The 14,984-nt window shown below is 36.9% G+C and overlaps 1 protein-coding gene across 1 annotated transcript in view; it reads right to left on the reverse strand.

The window, feature by feature from the left end:
* The window catches only part of lrrk1 (leucine-rich repeat kinase 1), a 108,780-nt gene that overhangs the window by 52,395 nt on the left and 41,401 nt on the right, over positions 1 to 14,984 (reverse strand). Inside the window, exons 11-21 of the mRNA XM_083558967.1 lie at positions 13,309 to 13,421; positions 13,049 to 13,128; positions 9,437 to 9,566; positions 9,189 to 9,301; positions 8,626 to 8,840; positions 6,317 to 6,481; positions 6,002 to 6,174; positions 5,791 to 5,911; positions 2,925 to 3,084; positions 1,976 to 2,252; positions 1,207 to 1,378 (exon numbers count right to left, since the gene is read on the reverse strand). Of these exons, the coding sequence (XP_083415093.1) occupies positions 1,207 to 1,378; positions 1,976 to 2,252; positions 2,925 to 3,084; positions 5,791 to 5,911; positions 6,002 to 6,174; positions 6,317 to 6,481; positions 8,626 to 8,840; positions 9,189 to 9,301; positions 9,437 to 9,566; positions 13,049 to 13,128; positions 13,309 to 13,421 (1,719 nt within the window). The remainder of the gene's footprint in view (positions 1 to 1,206; positions 1,379 to 1,975; positions 2,253 to 2,924; positions 3,085 to 5,790; positions 5,912 to 6,001; positions 6,175 to 6,316; positions 6,482 to 8,625; positions 8,841 to 9,188; positions 9,302 to 9,436; positions 9,567 to 13,048; positions 13,129 to 13,308; positions 13,422 to 14,984) is intronic.

Consider the following 14,984-nt stretch of genomic DNA (forward strand, 5'->3'; position numbering starts at 1 on the left):
TTACTGTATCTGTTTATGTAAACAAGTGTCTAGGTAAAAAAAAAAGTAGGCAATAAATTCTATCAAATTTAAGTATGTATATAACATTAGGTATCTAATTTAAATATGTAAAAAAAAGTTTTCAATGTTAATTGAAAATATATATAATTTTATTCAAAAACACTACTTGGACAAAAGTTTGTGACCACAGGATTCATATGCACTTTTTAAACATCCCATTTCACATTTTCACCTGCTGTAATAACAACATGAACGCTCCTGGGAAGATTCCAATTCAGCATTTTAATTTATCTCAGAGGTGTTCAGTGTGGTTGAGGTCAGAACTAATTACCTGTAAGTAGTAGTCTGATTACTCTGATCTCAGTAGTAGGTACCATTAATAGTAGTAGTAGGTTGGTAAGTAAATAAGTATCTAAGTGTGGTATTTTGTACTGATAATCAAAGATAGCTAAGCAATCCTCTATATAATCAATTAATATTATTTAAAACAATTACCCAACACAGTTGTATGTATAAGCATAAAAGTAATTAATTTGAACAATATATTTTTAAGCAAGTATGCAGGTTTGCAAGACAGTATGCAACTAATCTTCAGCTAAATGCTAATGCAATAAAAAAAAAAAAAAAAAGGGGTCAAGCAAAACCACAATGAACTCTTTTCACCTATGCATACACACAAACAGTACAGCAAGTGTGTGTTTGTGTGTATGTATAAATGCATATCCGGGACCATTATTTTTACATCGCCAAACAGGTTTTTCAACAATCTATATAACTACTTTTTTGTTTAACATAAATCAGTGATTAATGGCATACAATGTCGATTGTGTTATTCATACTCATGCTATTGTTAATAGCACATTTTACTAAGTGTCATTAATTTGCTGTCTGGCGAATGTTTGTATCACTTCCAAGTCCTAGTTGCTGTTCTGTCTGCAAATATTTTGCATTTGCCTCTGGCAAGTTTGTTTTGCAGCACTTGTATTTCTGTTGAGTCCCTAAAGAGCTCTCAGCTTGGATTAAAGTCTTTTATAGTGTCACTAAAAAAGTCGAATAAAAACACCTGGCAAATAAACACGTAAGTAAATAAATGGTGGGTTTCAGTCCTACACACAAGGAAACTGAAGAAGCTCTTAATGCCCAGGTTCCTTTTGAAGTAGTGCCATCATCCTGTAATAATCTAGAAAACTAGAAGGCACTGTGTACCTGCAGGTCCATTTGATTCAGGCTGATCAGCATGCGAGCGATGAAGCGCTCCCAGAATCCGGCTGGAACGAAGCTCATCTTAAAGTGACGCTGGATGGTGTTGCTGGTGTGTTGGCGAAAGCCATGGATATCCATGGCTGGTTTGTGAGGCAACAGGTGTGGCAGGAGATAACTACAGAAAGAGAAATACAGATGAAATGTGAGTGAGAGAAATGAGACATGGGGCAAGACATGTGAAGCTCAGGATGTGGGACCAGGAAAATAACTGGCTTACATTTTTAAAACCCAGTAGATATTCATTATGTTTATTTAGAATAAAATCACAATAAGCAAATCAAATCATAAGTATATAAATGAGAAAACTACAATAATTTTGTTGATGGTTTCTAACTTCATCATTAGCAATAATTTCATTAGGCTTTTTTACTTTCAAGGTTTCAAGTGACCATGATATTCGTAATGCAAATGGGATCCTCAAATGGGATTCCGTTTGACCAAAAATACTGTTTTCATCTGAACAGAATGAAACTGATTTAGTCAGTAGGATTAAAATTGGTTATAAATTTTAATCAATATTGATGAAGTTTTTTTTTTGGATGTAATAACACTTTTAAACCCCAGGAATCACGTGTGTCCAAGAATTACCGGAACTCAGTTACTAGTTAGCTGCAGGGTAAAATAAAATGATGCTTTTAACATTAAGCAAAATAATAACTCGTCAGCAAGCTATGGATGATTAATTTACTGGCACAATTCGAAAAATTCCAACCTGTTGCTGGCCACAGGCAGAGCGATCTCGAACTTGGCAAGGAATTGGAAGTACTGCTCCTCGGTGTGCTGGGTAAAGCCGGTGCCGATCAACAGCATGCGCAGGTCCTCGGTTCGGATCAGTCCGTTCCGCGCCACAGAGCGTGAGCTCTTCAGATGCACAATCCGCTCTAAACACTCGGCTAGCCATACAGCATCCAGGAAGTAAAGCTTACACAAGCCATGGCTCGTATCAGAGAAGTGCAGCACAGTGCCCGTCTCAATTAAAAATCTGATCGCTGTTAGAATGAAAAATTAATAAAGGGGGAGTCTTTAATACAGTCTACTTTATCAGTTTTAAATATGGTAAACTGTGTTCAATAGCAGTATGCAGTAGTTAAGCTGAAATGTTTTAATAAAAATTATATGACAGTTATATTCTTCATATTTCATAAGGACAAAGCACAAAAATTATTTACAGTTATAGCTGAACTTCTGCAATTTCTCGCATGTATACTTATGATCTCTGGAGTTCTAGAGAACTATTCGTAACCATCTTGGTCATCTCTCTATCCAAGGCCCTTCTATTTTTAATGCTCAGTATTGGCCACTTGACCAGTTCAAAGAAGATTCCTGGTTGTTCCAAAAAACGTTTAAAAAGACTGTGTTCCTGAGAAACGGGCTGTTCCTTTGTGCATGTATTTCCAAAAACCCAACCTTAAAACATTATATAGACAGGTCTAACTTTTCAAATCATATCCAATCCACTGAATTTGCCACAGTTAAACTCCAATCAGAGAGTAAAAATATCTCAAAGATTAAACAGAAAAATGAAATGCACCTGTCATTTAAAACGTCATCTGAATACTTTCTGAAAGCACTGCTTGAAATTGAGAAAATGAAGAGAGAAGTAATAAAATATATAACATTATTGGGCAAAATTCGGCAATCAGGCATCAAGCATTATTTACCAGTCTGGAGGTCCTCATAGTCTTTAATATCGCTGTCTGGACTGTGTTCGATAATCTGCTCCAGCTCAAGATCTGTCAGATACTGGACCTCATCTTCTGCATCTCTCCTTTGACGCTCCACTATCACAGCCTCCTGAAGGTTTAGGTAGCTCTTTGGGATCTGCAGTAAATGAGTGCACAGACAAACAGAAATGTTATTTAGCCAAAATTATAACCTGAACTGCCAAAAATAAATGTTAATGCTTACGAAATTACAATAACCAACTTGATACACGTGATCTGTGCAGTCCAGTCGCACAAAATCAAATATTTAGCAGCAAAACTCTTCTTTTTTATGCCTTAATTTCTTGATCTTCCAGGCTTTGTTTGCAGTGTTTAAGGTTAGAGGGTGTTGTTTTGTCTTAAGAGTACAGACATGGTTACAACCCCACATTAAGCAAAACAACAGAAAATCAGAAAGAATGTAGCCTTCTTTGTTTTGTACTTACACATTTACAGTAATTATTATAATTAAAATTATGACTCACACAAAATATATTCACATGTGTACAGAGAAGTATTCATGGATAAGTATTATGACCTGCCATTTCCAGCCATTTGTTTTTCTTGCCCAAACTGTTATGACAAAGTTGGAGGCACACAATTGTATAGAATGTCTTTGAATTCGGTTGCATAAAATGTTCTCTTCACTTGAACTAGGAGACCCAAACCTGCTCCAGGTTTCCAGGGACAATGCCCTTTTGAACAAAGCCAGTTCAATGAAAGTATGGGTTTCATGAGTTAGAGTGGAAATTCTTGAGTGGCCTGCTATAAAGCGCTGATCTCAACCCTACTAAATTGGAAAGAATTGGAAAGACACACCATAAACTTCCTTACACCCTACATCAGTACCTGAATTTACTACAAATCACCACAGGCATCCTCCAAAATTTTGTACAACATCTTCCCAGAAGACTGAAGGTTATAATAATAGTAAATGGGGACTAAATCTGGAATGAGATGTTCACAAAACACATACAAATATTATGGTCAAATGTCTGCAAACTTTTGTCCATATAGTGAATTTTGGATTACTGTTACAGAGTTTAAAAAAAAAACAAAAAAAAAAAAAACAACAATGCATTTAACCTACGAAAAACAAGCAAAAATGCCAAATCTCTACTGGAAGTCTACCAAATAGTTTAATCAGCTAGAGATAGATGAGCATCCCCTTTCCAATTTATCTGGTCAGTTCAGATTTAGATGTTTCTTTGGAAACAATGTGAAAATAATCTTCAAATTATACAAGTCAAAACCTGTGGAGATATCAGCACTCCACAGCCCAATATCAAACCTGCAGAAACATGTAGAGGTATGCCATTAGCTAGCTGACAATGCTAAATAAGCTAAACAAAAGAAAGCTCTGTATTAACTATAAGAAATCAGTTTAATTAGTTAGTATTGATCGTCTCTTATGGTAAAAAACATACTCAATCTGTCCTACAGCCTATAGGTAAGGTTGGGACCATTACCTATAGTACTTAGTAGCTAAGTAGCTAAGGACGAGTCAAAGTATGGTAAAATATTACTCCAGGAAAAGTGCTCCGTTTGAACTTTAGTAAAAGTTCAAAAGTATCTTCCTTTAAATGTACTTAAGTATCCAAAGTACTATGATATATTATGGCTATAATGTTCCTATTATCATTTTTGTCACAAGTCTCTTTCTTAAAAATGCTTAATAAACGCTTCTTGACTTAAGCAACTCAGTTTATGTGAAAAGATTCTAATGTACTCTTAGCACACCAATCTATTAATAGAATGATATAAGTTAAACTCTGATATCTATTAAAATAATCATGAGTCCAAAACCTTAGGTATAAAAAAGGTATAATGTTTGGTAATGAAGTTTGCCATTCTTTTGATCTTCATGGGTCTTAATCACTTTGTCCATACCTCAAACTGAAAGAGCAGCATGGGTAGGATTAGCGTTTATATCTGTTCTTGATTGATTATGTTTACTTTCCACCGCTTCAGCAAAGCGAATGCCGCTCTAGCCTGACCGACCCGGCAATGAATCTTGCCTGTTGAAGACATTTTCTTCTCCTTAACCAGTGACCCTAGATGTTTAAACCCATTGATCTGTTTAATATGTACACAGCTGTCAACATTTTAGAGGTGTTTGTATTAATTTGTAAACTATATTAAATCTAATACACACAAGTTTAGTTTTAACAATTAGAAGTTTTACAATGCAGATGCAAGAAAGCATAAAAGAGATAATGGAGTATGGAAACGGCAAATATCATTAAATAAAATACATTATTCTTTCTTTGTTAATGGTTATACCGTGTGGCATTTTCAGGCTGAAACTCCAATTTTTCACCCTAACTATAAAAACAAATAACAGTTGTTGTGTCACTAGACACGACACGCTTTAAAACGTTGTAGTCCGTTGTTAAAAGCGTTATACAAATGAAAATTGATTGAATTGAATTCAAAGAAAACACATAGCCTGTCAAAAGGGTCATTAATGATCACCAAAGACTGACACTGCTCCCAAAAAGCAAAATAATCATCTCCTCTTTGTCATATTAATTATATTTATTAAACTTTTTTTTAAACTTAGTTTCAGTGGAGCAATTCCATGCAAGTCTTTGTGTAAGCTGTTTCTGTAGAAACCACACTGTAATGCTGCCAGACCTGCTGTCAGAGCCACTGATTCAAAAATGTAATTAACAACTCTCATCCAATGAGAACTGAGAATTCAACAGCACTGTGGTATAAATAAGACATAACATGACATTACAAAAAATCTAGAACATGTTTTGTGGTAGACTTTGTAATTATGTCTAAATATTTAGAGAACATAAAGGAGGCTAAAGCATACCAGTCTTCCCACCAGTTTGTGGCAGCTGGCTGGATTGCTAATGTCCTTCATGGAGCAGGCCACCTGATACAGGAGCCTCTTGAGACCGTCCATGCCTTCCAGGTTTTTACAGGAAACCTCACTGTCGGAAACACAAAAATACACGCTCAGTTCAGTTCATATTTAAAACAATTTCTGTGTCGTGTCACAAACGTAAAAAAACGCCACTGACTGCAGATGCTTCCAGGTGATGTCAGGGTATCCGCTGGCCCTGGCACCTGATGGTGTCCTGCACAGCGCCAGGATGTAGGCTCTTAGTGTGGCAACTCGCTCTGTGCGAAACTTAGTGTCGATGAGTTCCAGGTGAGTGCCGATGACTATGACTGCTGAGTTTGGAGCGCGTGCCTGCAACGTACAACAAACAACAAGATAAACCAACAGATCTCCCAAATGTTAACATTATTCCTAAAATATCACATCAAACAACACTATCATAGATTCTTTTCCCATTAAAACCATACCTATATTTTTGTGCTGATTTTCTCACCTCAATGTTGAGCAGCCAAGACTGCAGGTTGGCCACGGCCTCCTCGCCTAGTGTCAGGTTCCAGACCACCACATAAAGAGCTTTATCCGTGAAGAAACATTGGTTTACAGTGGACATGCTGGCTGGACCTCCAATGTCCCAAACGTTAAAGGACACCGAGTCGATCTATTTGAATAAAAATTATTGGCAGTTAAAACCATTATTCCAGTTAAGCACTACAGAAAAGTACCAGTAAAACTAATGACAAAAACAAGTAATAAGGAACAATTGCTTAAAACGTACAGGAAAGATTTTGGAGCAACCCTTGATGAGATTGATGTGAATTCATATTCAGAGACATAACAATAAATTACACTTTATTAAAACAAACTGAAATAAATAGATAAAGAGCATTAGACCGCTACGTACAGGAATATGACACATAAAATCGACTTTTTTATTCACCAGCAGAATTATAGTTCCGGGGATTAAACAATCAAAGTAAATATACAAGGTTCACCTAATAAGACTAAAATACTAAGACATAGCTTGGATTTCTGCACAGCTAGCATAACAAGTGAAGGCTTTAGCATACTGCACTGTCTTAATTTTTTGTTGCCTATAAAGCTATGCTAATATGAACTGACAAGGCTAGAAATAACAAGAAGTGTAACGTGTAATTGTAAAACGTGCAGGGTTTTCTCTTGACATTGCAAATAAAACATCTTTTTGTCTTGCATAAGACCTTTGCTCTTTGACATGATTAACCACATGTGACTACATATACTGTAGTTACAGTATTAATATGTATCCTGGGAAATTGGGCTACTGATTTGTCCAACCTTTGCTATATACTGATTATACGTTTAATGACACACAGTTCCTGGTCTGGCAAGAAAAAAAAAAGAATTTTTTACCACAGAAGACAATACTGTGCTGAACCCCAGCAATGTTAACAGGACAAAAACTAAATTCTATAACAAAGCAACTATGTTGGTGTTGGTTTAGTTGATAAAAACAAAGCCAGTTTAGTACAAAAGTAACTTTCCCATAAACATTATCCTAAGAAATGTTTTTTATTGGGGCAGACCTGGAGTTCAAATCCAAGTCACACCATAAAAGCTAACATGATAAATAACCAGAACAAAAAAGCAGCAGTAGGATTAGTTATCACAGCTGTCTGAGCTGGAACAGGAATACTCTCTTGGGGTTTTAAAAGTTGTGTGTGTGTGTGTGTGTGTGTGTGTGTGTGTGTGTGTGTGTGTGTGTGTGTGTGTGTGTGTGTGTTTGTGTGTAGAATTATGCTGTAACAATCTGTGCACAGTTAGTATGTAAGCATGTGTCTATCTGTAACTATAAGCACGTGGGAACCTCTCATTTTATAGGGGCTCAGTTGAGTAGTAAGTTCACTGTGTCAGGGGTTTGAAGATTGTTTGTACAAGTAATAACAGTGTGTTTGTGACTCAGAGCCGTGTGAGTCAGAAAGAATGTTCATTCAACCCACACCAGTGCATGGGTCAGAGAGTAATGTTGTAGGTGTTGTTCATTCTTGAGCTATACAGATATACTAAATTTTTGTTAAATATTTTAAACATAAATACAAGAATTATAAATTGGCACCTTATGTTTATTAATATTTTATATGTTAACCGTCAGTTCTTGTTCGAGGAGGTGAAGAGGATGATATTTGCCTTAGTCTGTATGGATGCATTCAACTAGCTTATTATACTTTATTAACTTACTGTATGCTAGTTAGATGTTTTTAGGCTAATCAATGTCCAGTAAATTTAGATTTGGGACAGGGCAACACACTGGAGCTTTTACTTGACAATGTTGTCTTTTTTTTTACTTTTAGCTTTTAGTATCTGCTTCATTTACATTTTTTTGAGGAAATATGACTTTAGCATGTAAATTACAATACTGTGTGGTAAATGGACATGAATGAATTAAATATTGGTCTTGGTTGAAGTTGAAATGGCAGTTTTTGGAAAATTGACTGTATCTTAACAAGCACACTCTGAAATCTACTGGAACAGCTTCCCAGAAACATGGAGGTTTGTGTAAAGAAATGTTCACAAATCACATATCAATCTTGCAGTCAGGAGTTCACAAACTGTTTTCCATATAGTGTAGTTCAGAGTTTATAAAAATAGGAGTCATTATTGCTTCTAAATTTAAGCTTTCAGCTACTGTAAGTATCAGACGTTTGATATGACATAGCATATATCGAAAAGCTTCTATACCAAATTGCATATAGTGCTTTTAAACTCACAAAAAATAGCAATCTTGTACACAAATATTAACATTTTGATTTTAAGAAGTTCCCTTACATTATTCTTGACTCCACTGGGTCTCTCTAACACCCAGTTTGAGGTGCGAATGCTGTGATCAGACAAAGAAAAAGGCGAGTTTCTTCCAGTTTGGAGGGCCTCCAGCAAAGTGCTCTTCCCCTGACGCGGTGGCCCAACAAACATTAGCTTCATCAACCTACAGGCCTCAGCACATCGCAGCTGAGCACGAAGGAACGCCAGCACAGCTGCCGGACCTGACAGACACACGATCGTTTCAAATGAAAATGTTAGGAACAAGTACTAAACTAAATATTGTCACAATTATGTTGCAAATTCACCAAGTGTAGCAAGAAAAAATATAATGTTTATATTTATATTCCTCCCCTTGTTTGTGCAGGATGCAATTTACACAACATCGACTTTCAAAATCAACTCACTACCTGCACAAAATCCCACAGTAAATCGGAAGCTGTAAAAACAGTATTTACTAGCTGGCTGGTCCTACCCTGCTGATGGACAAGCATCACAATTTCTGCAGAAGATCTAAAAGCTGAAATTGTGCCTCTGTCATAAATAAAACGGGGTGTAATGAAAAGCTGTACCATCCCTGCAGACGTCTGTGGGCACATTGAGAATGTTTAGTTCTTCTAGGTCCAGCTGCCAGAGGTTTGAGAGCTGGCCCAATTCAGCCGGGAGCTCCTGGATGCCTGGATTACTGTGGAGAACAAGCCATGCTGAATTACTTCAAGATTTCTACAAGCATGTTACTAAGCATGAAAGTGAAAAATTCTATCTCATTATTGTCAGGTGATTGTAGACAGACTTTATTCTTGGCCTATCCTTGACTCACTTGGACAGATAGAGCTCAGACAGGGTTTTAAGTGTGCACACTGACGGAGGCACACACTCCAGCTGGTTGTCGTTGAGATACAGGACTTCCAGTGTATCCCTCAGGATTTCGGGAAACTGGACGGGACAAGCTGCCAGGAAGAACCACGAGAATGCAGAGAGAGTTAAAGCGAACATGTACTGTATAGCTAAACATTGCAACACTCTGATCAGCAGCCATAGAAGGCCATGGCAGAGCGACTGCGGTATAGAACGGAAAGAACGGCAATCTTTCTCCTGTGACTGAAGCTAACATTAGTGCCTGAAGTGGAGAGAAAGAAATGTCGGAGATGGTAATAAAGGCTGTTAATGGTAGTGTTTTACACAAATGGCGGGGCATTTAATTAGAGATGCTCGTCCAGGAGCTGCCACGTCCTCATTACCATGTTTTATAACGAGGCACATTGACCGCACATAGTGTGTATAATCAAGATGCTAGTTATAAAAATCTGCATCTGTTTGTTTCAATGGTTCTTCACCATGATCAGGAAGGTCAGCTCAGTCCTGGGGATTTCCCTGGACACTGTACAGGAGGTGGGAGAAAGGTGAAAGGTAGCAAAACTATCATCATTGCTGGAGAACGTCTCTCACCCTCTGTATGTAACCGTTTCATCGTTGAGCAGCTCCTTCAGTGACAGACTGTTACATCCTAAGTGTCTGAAGGAGCGATACAGAAGGTCTTTTCTCCCTGCTGCTATTAGACTTTACAATCAAAGCTGCACCCAGTAAACCAGTCACCATAATACACACTGTTATTACTGTTTAACTGTGTAATAATACTACCTTTGTGCAATATTACCTGCAATACATGCAATATTACCTGCAATACGTGCAATACCACCTGTGTGCAATACTACCTGCAATACGTACTTTTTTTCCCTTATTTGTATTTATACATTGTACTGTGTATATACTGTATATTATAGTATGTGTATATTCTTTTTATATATTTACATTTATTTCTATTTCTTTCCTTTGCTGCTGTAACAAATAAATTTCCCCACTGTGGGACGAATAAAGGTATATCTTATCTTATCTTATGTGTAGGTTCATACAGAAAGCATAAATTTCCTTTTGGGTTCTCAATTCAGTTCATTTAATTTTTGAAACACCTTTTAACAATGGCAAAGTAGCTTTATGGACATAAACAAATATATATTAAAATTCTACAAATGTATACCCAGGGCTCCAGACTGCGACTAAATTGATAATTTAGAATGATACTTTTAAAAATAATAAATTGCGAGTAATATTTTTTGCCTAGATCGCCACCTGCGACCATATAAATTTGCCCGTTATGACCGTATAATCTGCGTGTTACGATTTTTTATGTGCGTGTCCTATGAGGAATGGCCTATCACGAAATTTGTTGACGTAATAAACCGAGATGCAGGCGCCGCCTACGCTTGAGTTAAAGCGCAAAAATAACCGGACAGCAAAAATCACCTTTTCGCATCAGAAAAAAAAACATGTCGAAACTAAAAATATCAGACTTTTTCCAAACAGTCTCCATCTCTGTCCAACTCTTCCGCTGATAACACACCTGTTAGTAAAAAAGCAGGCTCCAGCTGTGCCAGCTTTGGAGAGAGGGAGAACGACAGACACACTGTGGACCATCTTTCTGTCAGTCAGTGAAAACATAAATAAAAGTGCAGAAAGACATTTGGAAAAACTTTTTCATGGGTGAGGTTTGATCACGAGACGAGAAAATGTTTTGCGACTTCTGCTCTAAAGGGGGCAGAGAAATTGTGGGGAAAACTAATTTCATTACCGAAACAGATCTTTTAGAAAAAGAGACAGCAAGAAAACACGGCGATAGCCAAAAGCATTAAAATGCTCGTGATCACATAATGGGGAAAAGCACGCCACAGAAAACACCGTTAGCGCTCGCGGTGTCTCGTGCATGAAGACTGCGAGCTGAAAAAGAATGGAAAGAGCTAAAAATAAAATTCAACACCGTCTATATGATTGCTTCATTTCCCAGGCCATGCTGTAAAAAGAAAGCAGATGTACATATGACAGAATGACTCGAAGTAAGTGTTTAACATTTTTTAAAGTTCATTCTTGTGTGACACTTAAAAATATAATTTGGCGCCTGTTGTTTTTCTCATAGGAGCAAATGACTCCTTGACTGATTTTTTTTTTTCTGGAGCCCTGATCCCTATAGGTTTATCTCTATAAATCCATTAAGTAGGTTATGTATTTGAACGAAGCATCATTCAAACCCTTCTGACCAAAGACAATCCCAAAATACTACCATTAAAAAAAAAAAAATTTATGGGTAAGTCTACAACCTGGACGCAGTCTTACAAACACTTACCACAGAACCATAGACAGGGTTCCCACTCTTTCAAAAACTCGATTCGAGAACTTTCAAGGACTTTTTCAACGCACCATCTATTTAATATCAAATACCTATCAAATTCACACCCCAGCATATATAGCATCATAAAAGACTTCTTTCAGTACTTAACATTTCACTTACACTTAACAATTACAGAGTAAGAATAACGTTTGGAATGTGTATGTTTTATAAATTTAGACCGTTATGAGCAGTCATGTTTAATTAAGCCCCCCTGAAGTCAATGGAGTTCATACTGGTAATATTGAAATAACGAGTGCAAAACGCTGCTCAGGAAAGTACGAGATACTATTAATAATAAATGTATATAATGATGCACGCTAATACACATGGCTGAAACCTTTTGCCATGGCTGAAACCTTTGCAAACCTCCTGAAGGCTGAAACCTTCAGGAGGTTGAAAAGGCTGCAAGGCTGAAACCTTTGCAAACCTCCTTTAGACCTCCTTTAGACTACTAAACAAAATGTATTTGAAATTTAATTCAAGCACTTTCACGGACCTATATTTGTTTTCAATTACTTTCCAGGCCTTGAATCTATGTGCCTGAAATTCAAGTACTTTTGCATAGAAAAAAACTTTACCGCCTGGCCTTCTGGAGATACAACTCTGTCTGAGGCATGTCTCAAAATAGAGGTTTAACCAAACTATTTATAACCATTTTTCACAGCTAGTAATCTGTTCTTATCTGTTTTCAACACACATCAAACAAATACAAGCTTAAATGAAACCATTTCAGCCATTCTGGTTTATGTTCATATTAGATACAGGGTAATTTGTGTTGGTTGGCAGGACACTGACTTTGAAACTGAACACTGTTGCAAACTTCTTTAAAAAGACTATACCTATAAAAATAACAGGAGAGAATTACGTAGACTTCATAATAATATAATAAAAATAAGCATGTTAGATGATCGTGATAATTAAATAACCATTCGAGTTCGTTTCTACAGAGCTGAAGAAAACCTGGCACATATGTTCGTCGATGTTTTTGAACCAGCGTAATTTGTTGTTCAGGCAATAATTACAGTTCATATTTGAAGGGAAATATGGCTGCAGCTTCAAATACTTTGCTTTGCCACACATTTGCCCACAGCACAGATGGCAAACTTGCCCACACAGTCCCACCCCCTCGACTTTCACCATGATGTTATAATTACAGTGCTACAGTATTATTGCTGCGCCTCAGTGCAGTGAGTCACAAGCGTACTGTACCTGGTTCTGGGTCTCTTCGATGCCACGTGGTTAAGAAAGGAAGTCTCCTGGTCTTGGTGCTTTCTTCTGACTTGACCTGCCTACACAGCCAAGAAAACCAGGAAAAGAAAACCAGAGGCCTATTTAACAGCGGTTGGAATTGTGATGATTTCGAGGTGGTTTGGATTAATGGAGTGGATATGAGCGGTCAGGGTGAGGAGATGAAGCGTGTTTATGCACGTGGATATATTGTATATGGTGTGTGTACGTGTGCGACTTACTTCCCCAGCTGGTTTCTGGACAGGTCCAAGGTTCGGAGCTGAGAGCATTTCCATTTATTTGGAGGAGGCAGGGTGGCGATCTGATTCCCACATAGCTTCAGGGAGAGGATGGCCTGGAGCAACCACACACACACACACGCGCACACGCGCACACACACACACAAACCATTGTATTTAGAACTGCCAGAGCCTGCATAGAAACACTCAACAAGTCTCTAAGTATCTGTAAGTGTCTGCAGATTATATCTGAGACACCCACACACACACACACACACACACAAAAAGAATACACTCAGTAAACATACACTTCAGTTCATAAATTCCAGGACATGGACAAACCACATTACATTTAAATAAGATCAAAGCATAGAATTTCAGCTTTAATTGAAGGGTATTACATCCAAACTGTATAAGAATTTGAGAACTATTTATATTTCCCCTTAGAACTAAGAGACCAAAAGTAACTGGACAAACTTGCAGGCATAAATAAAATTGTAATTTTTAGCACTTGGTTTCAAATCCTTCGCAGTTGAGGTTTGGAATCAACAGACATTAACAGACACAAAGTTTCTTCTGTGGTTAAACTATGCCATGTCTTTATTGCATCTGCCTACAGTTCCTGATGGCTCCTGTAGTGTTTTGCATCTAGCAAATGAAATGCATGCTCAATTGGATTTAGTTTGTTTTTATTTTGCGTTTCTGGCTTCGAGTTTATCTGCAGTGTGAAGCTCTGCCCAATGGATTTTTAAGACTTTGGCTGACCTGAGCAGGAAATATACATTTATGTACTTCAAAATTCATTTAGCTCTTTCTCAATAAATAAAAAAGCCACTAATTTAACTGATCAAACTGCCCACACTATACGATGAAGTGGTATACTTTGGATCATGAGCAGTTCCTCTCCTTTTTCATAGGTTTCTCTTCCCATTATTTTGGTACATATTTGTTTTTGGGGTTGTTTCACATGTAAAAGTGCTGCAAATTCCCAAACCATTTACACTGCAAAATTAAAGCAAAAAGTATGCTCATATTCATATTTAATTTCGACTTCAAATTTTGCTGTCTACTAGTTAAAAAGTAACTATAACATTCTCAATGTCCAAATAAGTATAAATTTAACCATACATTCTAAGCATTTGTTCTGCTTAAAATTACTTACGCTTTATTGGGAAATAAAGAGATTCTATGAATATGCAAATTGAAAACGCCCACAAACAGACACAGGCAAACTGTCTTTCCCTTCTAACTTTAGCTGTATTGTAACTAGAGGTGTTTGTGAAGTTTAGGCTGTACTTACTAAGGCTGTATGTCTATTTAAAAAATGTTTTGTCCATTGTCTGTTATAAACACAGACATAAAAACATTCCACTCATATTTTTTTTTTTTTGTATCCCACAGAATTCCAATGAATCTTTCTGTCAAAGTTCTAAAAAATAATAATCTGTCTCTTATTCTTATTTGCATTGGTATCTCTTTAGAGTACACTAACTGCCCATTTTAAATTATGTATTCATATTAGGCTACATGTCTTTAGTATATGCCTAGTAAAAACACTACACCCCTGTGGTACTAGTGTCAAGGTGTTTTCCAACACAGGACAACATATGGACCAATTTGTAGGGTGTAAAATTTCAAAAAAACAAAGTTGAAATGAAAGGTTTTCTTACAAAGATCAA

This window comes from Silurus aristotelis (assembly GCF_946808225.1).
Source record: "Silurus aristotelis genome assembly, chromosome: 13".
NCBI classification, from domain to species: Eukaryota; Metazoa; Chordata; class Actinopteri; order Siluriformes; family Siluridae; genus Silurus; species Silurus aristotelis.